Here is an 8,878-nt window from a genome sequence, read left to right as displayed (position 1 = left end):
GAAGGTGCTCCCTATCCTTCCCCGTCCGAGGTCGATGAGGACGTCGAGGACGCGCTCTCGCTTGACGTCCGCGCGGCGGCAACGGCTCGTCCATGACTGTGGTGCGGCAGCGACGAAGATGACAGTCGTGGCAGACGGTGGCCTAGATGACGACACCGCGACGGGTGGTGGCCCAGACGTCGGCAACGCGCTCATGGCCGGCGTGCCCTCCAGTTCGCCCCCGGCCGATGCGCTAGTGGGTGGACGGCAGAGAGAGGAAGGATGGGGCTAGGAGTGGTGGTGGGACCCACCTTTGGCCAGTGGAGGAGGCTGGCTACATTCGGCCAGCGGTGGAGCAATTTGACCATCCAGATGGAGAGTCTATTGGAGCTTGTTTTTTCTCTACGTTGGCCAAATTTTAACTTGAAGAGCCAAATTGAGATTCTGTTGGAGATGCTCTTCGGGGTGCAGGAGGAAGATATGGGCAATTTTGTCAAAAATATTTTCTAAGTGCAATGAAAGGGTATATAGTGGCGCATCTCAAATACCTATTAAATTGTAATGGCATGATTCCAAATAGTTAAATAGTAATGGTATTTTTTAAAACCGTGAAACTAATAATGGCATGGATCCAATTAACCTTTTTTTGGCAATTATGACATTGTAGGGTTTGCTTCATGCTAGGTCTCCTACTCTACATCCAATGACCCCAGTCAAACTTTGGCTATTGACAATGGTTCGGCAAGTTAGGTTTTAGGGTTCAGGGTAGGGACGGGCAAGGGAAGGGAGGTGGGTGGGATGAGGTGAGGGGAGGTAGTTCTTTAAATTAGAGGGATGATTGTGGGAGGAGGCGAAGCGAGGAGGTGGGGGTGGCGATGGGGAGCCGTCGGAAATATGGATCAAAGACGGTGTGCCCGGATATCTCGGCGCCGCTAGCTTGAGAAGGAGGAGGGGCGGGGGAGGTCTGGTGGGGCTTGCCGTGACACCACTGGGGCGATGGTGGTGGCCTGGTGGCGTAAACGAGGGAAGAAAAAAAAAACGAGAATGCTCGTTATCGGGCGCTCGAGAGGGCGCAGCAAAAATTGGCCGCCGCCCTGACGCGCGTGCGCACGCCCCTAGGGGCCCCACCACGTTTTCCTTGCGACACTGCCACGTGTCCCCACCACGCACGATGTTGCAACAAATCATCCACATATTTTAGAAACCCTCTATTAAGGGAATTCGTTTCATTTTTTGTTGCAAAAAAATGTTTTACCTAGTGTACTCACAATGTTTCACTATGTATAGATCTAATGTTGCAATAAACGAAACATTCTTTTGTAACAAATCACCCACATATTTTGGAAACCCTCTATTAAGGGAATTTGTTTCATTTTTTATTCCACCAAAAATGTTTCACCTAGTGTACTCACAATGTTTCACTATGTATAGATCTAATGCTGCAGGGAATTGAAACATTCTTTCGCTCACTATGTATAGATCTAATGCTGCAGGGAATTGAAACATTCTTTCGCTATTTGCTGAAACATTGTTTTTATATAAGGTGAAACAACGCTTGATTTAAATGATTGAAACATTTTCAATCTACGCAGCGAAACAATTTCGATATATTTGGTGGAACATCGTGCAACATTTAAAAAATTCAATAATAAGCTAAAAAAATTTCGCCGGAATATATCAATGTGTGGTCTTGTTTTGAAGATTTAATTGCAACAAATTTAATGGTGGAATCAAATCATGATTTGGATAAGTAATTTAAGAGAAAATTAGTTTAAAGTCGTTTTGCACGCATGCGTGACGCGCCTGATTTTTACACATTTGGATCGGGCAACCGAGCCGTAGTCTCCTCACAAGAAAAATATGGGGGACGGGGGAGTTTATTGTGCATAAATCTCAACACGATGGAATGGTTCAGAATTGACATGATTTTAATGTTGACGGCAGTAGCAGTCCTATTTTTTACATTACCTAAAACCTAAGCCGACGACCACTACATATTTTACTTCCATTTCCATGGATAATCAGACTAATCACACAGTGACCACCGTCCACCGGAGCACAGTACCGGCGACATGCCGGCATCCACCGCCGCCTCCGCCGCCATGTCCCCGCGCCTCCGTCTCCACCACCTCCTCCTCTCCATCCTCTCCGCTCTCCCAACCTGCCCTCTCGATCACTCCACCCCCACCTCCGCCGCCGCCGCCGCCGCCGCCACGGCGAGCCACCACCACGTCGTCACCACGCTCCCGGGCTACGACGGCGAGCTCCCGTTCCGCCTCGAGACGGGCTACGTCGCCGTCGACGAGGAGGAGCACGGCGCGGAGCTCTTCTACTACTTCGTCGAGTCCGAGTCCGGCGACCCGCGCCGCGACCCGCTCCTCCTCTGGCTCACCGGCGGCGCCCGCTGCAGCGTGCTCAGCGGCGTCTTCTTCGAGGTCGGCCCGGTGAGGCTGGCCTTGGAGCACCACCGCCCCTACGACGCCGGCGAGCTCCCGCGGCTGAGGTACCACCCCCACGGCTGGACCAAGGCGGCGAGCGTCCTCTTCGTCGACTCGCCGGTCGGCGCCGGCTGGAGCTTCTCCCGCCACCCCGACGGCTACCTCGTCGGCGACGTCTCCGCCTCGCTGCAGCTCAAGCACTTCCTCGCGAAGGTAATTAATTAATCTATACGTATACTATACACAACATGTGATATCATATATATCATATATATTAGTACTACTACATCTGTCACATAAAAATTGTATTTCTACATTTGAATCTTTATTCAAAAATTATATTTCTACTAATGTGGAACCCAGCAAATTGATTACATCAAAATATATTTCTTTCTAATCTCCATTCCTTCCAATCACTTCTCTATTCTAACTTGTTGTCTCAACATTCCTTTTAATTAAATAAGGTTATTGTGGTCATTTGTTAATCCTACGAATTTGTCCTTAATTCCCTATAAATATAATGTAATTTTTATTAGATGGAGGTAGTAGTAGTCTTCTGGTAGATGTCTCTTTGATTTTTTTCTATTCAAACTTATTTAATTTTTTTAGGAAAAACTTATTTAAATTTAACTAAACTTATAAAGAGAATAGTAGTATTTTTAATAAAAACAAACATATTATAAAAATATTTATCCAGTGTTATATTTAATAAAACTAATTTGGTGTTATATATGTTATTAATTTTTTTCTATAATTTAGTCAAATCTAAATAAGTTTTGAAAAAAAAGTTAAAGTGACTTGGACTACGATGAAATGGTGGGAATAGTAATTAATTTTGATTTAGTCAATCGAGTTGAGATGATTAACCTGCTTAATTGGTGTGATTAATATATAGTGGATTAGTGATCATCCGGAGTATCTCGCAAATCCTTTCTACATTGGAGGTGACTCCTACGCAGGGAAGATCGTCCCATTTCTCGCGCAGAAGATCTCTGAAGGTTAATTATTTACTTAATTGCACCATTAATTACGCGCAACTAGGAGATTTTTGTTAGTTTAGTGTGCAAATTAAGCTTAATTAATCTGCGCGCTTACATTTTTTCTGACACGATCATGTGGTGTGTACGTATTCAGATATCGAAGCTGGGGTGAGGCCAATTGTTGATCTCAAGGTACGTACACCAATACTATATAGTCACCACAATACTATTTATTTAGGTACATTATTATCCACTTCTTATGTTCTAATATACTCCCTCCTTTCCTAAATGTTTGACGCCGTTAATTTTTTTAAATATGTTTGATCATTCATCTTATTCAAAAACTTTTGTGAAATGTGTAAAACTATATATATACATAAAAGTATATTTAATAATAAATCAAATGATAGGAAAATAATTAATTATTACTTAAATTTTTTGAATAAGACGAATGGTCAAATATTTTTAAAAAAATCAACGGCGTCAAATATTTTGGGATGGAGGGAGTTTATATGTGCCGTTGTTGTCGATAGTTAATTTGCTAGTGGCAATATGAGAAAGACCCGGAGTCTTACTTATACTATTATATCCTAAGTTAGAGAACTAGTTAGCCTAATACCCTATTTAGATTGGACTAAACTTTTAAGTCCCTATCACATCGGATATTTGGACACTAATTATAAATATTAACGTAGACTATTAATAAAACCCATCCATAATCTTGGACTAATTCACAAGACGAATCTATTGAGCCTAATTAATACATGATTAGCCTATGTGATGCTACAGTAAACATTCTCTAATTATAGATTAATTAGGCTTAAAAAATTTGTCTCGCAAATTAGCTTTCATTTATGTAATAAGTTTTGTAAGTAGTCTATATTTAATACTCTAAATTAGTGTGTAAATACAGAGACTAAAGTTAAGTCCCTGATCCAAACACCACCTAAGATTCAAGCATCACCACCTCATAAACATCAATATATAGAAATCCCGCATATCATATGTAGGTTTTTTTTTTCTATATATGCTAATGGCATTATAACTAAGTCTGTGTTCGGGAGAGCCTGTTCCCAACTTTCCCCTCTCGTTTTCCGCGCGCACATTTTTCAAATTGCTAAACGGTGCGATTTTTTGCTAAAAGTTTCTATATGAAAGTTGCTTAAAAAATCATATTGATCTATTTTTCTTAAAAAAATAGCTAATACTTAATTAATCATACGCTAATGGACCGTTCCGTTTTCCGTGCGCACTGTTCTGTGCATTCTTGTGACACATCCTAAGTCATGTCATTTTTTTAATTACTACTTCCTTCATTTAAAACATAAGATGTTATTTGTTATATGGACTTTTAGATGTATCATTTCACCATGGTCTTAATATAAAATTTAGTAAAAAAAATACACATTATGTTTTAAGTACTCTTAATGTCAACGTAAGTCACAACAAAATAAATAATACGTATCTTTTAATAAGATGAATAGGTCAAATACCATTTCTAAAGTTCAACAAGGCCATATACATTTAAAAAAAACGAATTTATTCTCTTCTGTTTCCCGTCATATCTCTTTGTCTCCTTATAAGTTTTATAAGACAATCCGATAACCAAAAGAACTTGGCCCAATTAACCCATATGAACTCATAAGCTCATACTCATCACAAACTAAACTCCACCATGTCAGAATAGCACGGAGCCAATTGCGTAGAACACACACCCGTTCCATGTCTTCTATCTTCACACAACAAGCTAGAGCATGGCCATCTAATGACATCTCTTGACCGACTCTGATCTCGGAAACCGCATCCTAGTCTCCCGTTCCCTTGTAACTCATTATGATCGCTTATAATTCGCTTCCTAGCTTCACATGCACATCAAATAAAAAGAAACATCTTTCGGAAACAAGTTCTGATCACTATCTTGATCCACATTAGTCTAAACAATAACCCATTTTGCCTATTATTCATCACACATATCAAACATGATTTCATCATAAAGGTAGTATGTAGTTATATAGTGTGATCCTTCGTGATAATTTTTTTTTTTGTATATATGGTCATCAATTTGTATTTTGTGATAACAAGCAGGGCTATCTAGTAGGTAATCCGGTTACAGGTGAAAGCATTGACTTCGATTCGAGAGTGCCGTATGCTCATGGAGTTGGGATCATTTCAGATCAGTTGTACGAGGTAATCAAATAATTCTTTAACACGCTATTCCAATTAATCTCGCTAATAAGCCTCACACTAATTAATCAAAGATGACCTCACTAGAAATTAACTGAACCTATGCTGACTGCTGTCTCAATGTGCCTACATGTGATTGATCTTAATTAAGACGATAATGGAGCACTGCCAAGGAGAGGATTATAGCAACCCCAAGAATGCTATTTGCCGTCAAGCTTTGGATAGGTTTAACGAAGTATGTTCCAATATTTCTTTCTATATATAATGCATATGCCAAAAATATTTTGAAATATATATAGCCCTTAGTAAATTGATGTTACTTACTCGATCTGCAGCTGCTTGGCGAAAGTTCTGGCGGACATATCTTGTACAACTATTGTATTTACGATAGTGATATAGATGGATCGATCCAGGAAAAACCAAAGATTCCACCATTTCCTCCAAGAGAATGTATTGTAAGTCAGCCTTATGTATTGGCTTCATTCATATCACTACAAGTGGCTAGATAATTGTTATATAGAGTGCATTATTAATTGTTAACTTATCAAACATCCCTTGTAATTTATGAATCATAATCTGAGGCTAAAAGGCCATGCATGGGGATATAAGGATAAAGAAAAGGGTATGTCAATGAGAGAGAGAGAGAGAGAGAGAGAGAGAGAGGGGGGCATGATGTAGGTCTTTCACGAGAGCCAAGCTCGTTGGGTCGTGGATATAGAGTATAATTAAGCATTTTTGAAAAGAGGGCAAAAGCTTTGCCTCGTATGTACTAATAGAGCATAGAATAGAGTCTAAGCATCAATTGAAAAGAAAGAGCTATTTGAAGAAGAAAAAAAAAATGAGAGGATGAAATTACATTATTTGGACCATTTTAAACATTGTGCATTGGGTGAGCTAAGCCTAATATTAATACCAGTGACTAGGTGATGCAGTCTGGTATTGGGACTGCTCTAACATAGCATGCGCCCTTGTTCTCCGAACATACATAAACACTTGTATATCACTTCATTTCCATTTAGTATAGTTATGTGCCACTGCCACCAAAAGTTGTATATGAATATCCATTAATTCCTAATTTCTTCCAGCAACAGACATATGGCAATTATTTGATATATTTTTGGGCTAACAACAACATCACACGAGAAGCTCTTGGGATAAAGATGGTAAAATTTCATATACAACTTACTATTCGCCAGGATACATTTTGCATTAATGTTAATTCTACCTACTTATTTTATCTCTTTATGCTAACAAATAATTAGGGAAGTGTCGATGAGTGGTTAAGGTGCCACAATGGAGATCTGCCTTACTCGATGGACATCAAAAGCAACATAAAGTTTCATCACAATGTTACAACAAAAGGTTACCGTGCCTTGGTATACAGGTAGTATTGCGTACTTTTTAACACACATTTTAATTTTGTATACATATATATGAAAGTGTGTTGTTGCATTAATTATTACCGATCAATCAAAAACTATTTATGAAAGTTTTGTTACAATATATGGCCAAAAAGGTACAAATTAATGTGCTAAACACAAAGGATAGTTGATCAGAAAATGGAAACAAATTAATAATATCTTAGAAAGCAAATCATCCTTTTGAAACGAACTATAAATTCAAAAAAAAGATTGGTTGTACTTTCAATATGTTTTTTAAAAAATAAGCTCTGCCTAATTATCTTATCCTTTTGGCACTCCCCTGCTTCCCTCTCTACCCTGACCCCCTTCTAAAAAGAAAAAGAAAATTATACCCCGCGTGCCAAAAAAAAATTTCGTCAAGGTGGTTCTTTGCCAAAATCAGATAAATATGCCTGCTCTAGTTTACCTGTGTACCTTCCATATGGTTAGGGTGATTCTACTGTTAATTTATTGTGTGGTTGAATGTTCAGTTTTCTAATTGATTAACCTTTCGTATTTTCATATAATGTTTATGTAAACAGTGGTGACCATGATGCAATGATACCATTTTTGGGCACACAAGCCTGGGTGAGATCACTCAACTTCTCTGTTGTAGATGACTGGAGGGCTTGGCACGTCGATGGCCAGTCAGCAGGGTAATTAAGATTCATTATATTACATGGATATAGCACTATATAGTTTGTTCATGCCTTAATTATATTGAGTTTGGCCGGTGCCTTCAGTTAATGTATGATCCTGCACTTAATATTTGGAAATATATATAACTATTGCAGGTTCACCATAACGTATATGAACAACATGACTTTCGCTACTGTAAAGGTACGTAACAATCCATCTAATATATCTATTTAATTACCTTTTGATTTGGTTCATATATACTGCTATTCCTTAAGGTTTGCAACATCTGATCGATGGCATCTCAAAATGTATTCCAAATTAATGGTCATGTCGCATATAGCACTTGTGATGCTCCAGGGGGTTTGGAGATATCTTGTCTTACTAATTTAATTTGAAAGCCGCTCCAAAATTTGTATTTCCAAATCGATCAATAAATTGTATATAATGCATTATAGATATTTCAAATATCATCATATGTTATTCAATTTAATCGCAGGGTGGTAGCCACACAGTACCAGAGTTTGAACCAGAGAGAAGTCTCGCCATGTTCAAGCGTTGGATTTCTAATGAACCGCTTTGATGAGTAATGACTACTATCAAAAGTTCCACACACATAATGATATTGTAAAAGTTTTATTTATTATGACGTGGACAAACATCAAACATCAATTTTCTTATCCTACGGTAATAAATTTTTAGTTTCCACTGCATAGTTTCCCTCCTTATAGTCAAAAATTTAGTCCGAACCAATTAATGAATCTTGCGCATCAATTGTTGAATGCTTAAACATAACCAATAATGTCATTTCCTTTTTTTTTTTGAAACCGATCTCCTCAGTTGGTTCGATGTAGGGCCATTAGTGGTTTCTTTCGATAATGGAAATGAAAATGTTTTAAGAAACATTGTTTGTGTGTTTTTAAGTTGATTATTGTCATACATGGGCGCAGTACGTTTGTCTCACAGTTTACAGGCGCGATTTGTAGTTTGTTTTGTTATTAGTCTACGTTTAATACTTGAAATGTGTGTCTGTACACTTAAAAAAAATTGGCTGTGGAACTAAACACGGCCTAAGTATAAGATAAAAACTAATTAACTATATTTTATTATAACAATTAGATCATTTTCGGTCCTAATTAATCATGTACTCCAACATATTTTTTTTTTGCGAGAACATATACTTTAACATCTTTGTATAAAAGGAAATAAAATAATTATTAAAATGCGACCGAGCAATAATTCGGCAAGCGGTAGCATATCA

The 8,878-nt window shown here is 38.4% G+C and overlaps 1 protein-coding gene across 1 annotated transcript; it reads left to right on the top strand.

The window, feature by feature from the left end:
- Positions 1 to 2,051: 2,051 nt before the first annotated feature.
- On the top strand, positions 2,052 to 8,274 carry LOC127757057 (serine carboxypeptidase-like 3). The gene is made up of 11 exons (XM_052282479.1): positions 2,052 to 2,630; positions 3,313 to 3,415; positions 3,552 to 3,589; positions 5,483 to 5,584; positions 5,733 to 5,816; positions 5,917 to 6,036; positions 6,667 to 6,744; positions 6,844 to 6,965; positions 7,524 to 7,637; positions 7,776 to 7,821; positions 8,117 to 8,274. Exons 1-11 carry the CDS (start codon positions 2,052 to 2,054, stop codon positions 8,198 to 8,200), a joined length of 1,470 nt encoding a protein of 489 aa, XP_052138439.1. The 3' UTR covers positions 8,201 to 8,274.
- The last annotated feature ends 604 nt before the right edge of the window (positions 8,275 to 8,878 follow it).

The sequence above is a fragment of the Oryza glaberrima genome, chromosome 12 (genome assembly GCF_000147395.1).
Source record: "Oryza glaberrima chromosome 12, OglaRS2, whole genome shotgun sequence".
Lineage (NCBI taxonomy): Eukaryota > Viridiplantae > Streptophyta > Magnoliopsida > Poales > Poaceae > Oryza > Oryza glaberrima.
The sequence above is the reverse complement of the archived record's forward strand: the minus strand, read 5'-3'. Positions and strand labels throughout refer to the sequence as shown.

Coding starts and splice junctions, on each gene's coding strand:
- LOC127757057 (XM_052282479.1), top strand. CDS start 2,052: ATGCCGGCATCCACCGCCGCCTCCGCCGCCATGTCCCCGCGCCTCCGT. Junction 5,585..5,732: donor TTTCAGATCAGTTGTACGAG/GTAATCAAATAA, acceptor ATCTTAATTAAG/ACGATAATGGAGCACTGCCA. Junction 7,822..8,116: donor TGACTTTCGCTACTGTAAAG/GTACGTAACAAT, acceptor ATTTAATCGCAG/GGTGGTAGCCACACAGTACC.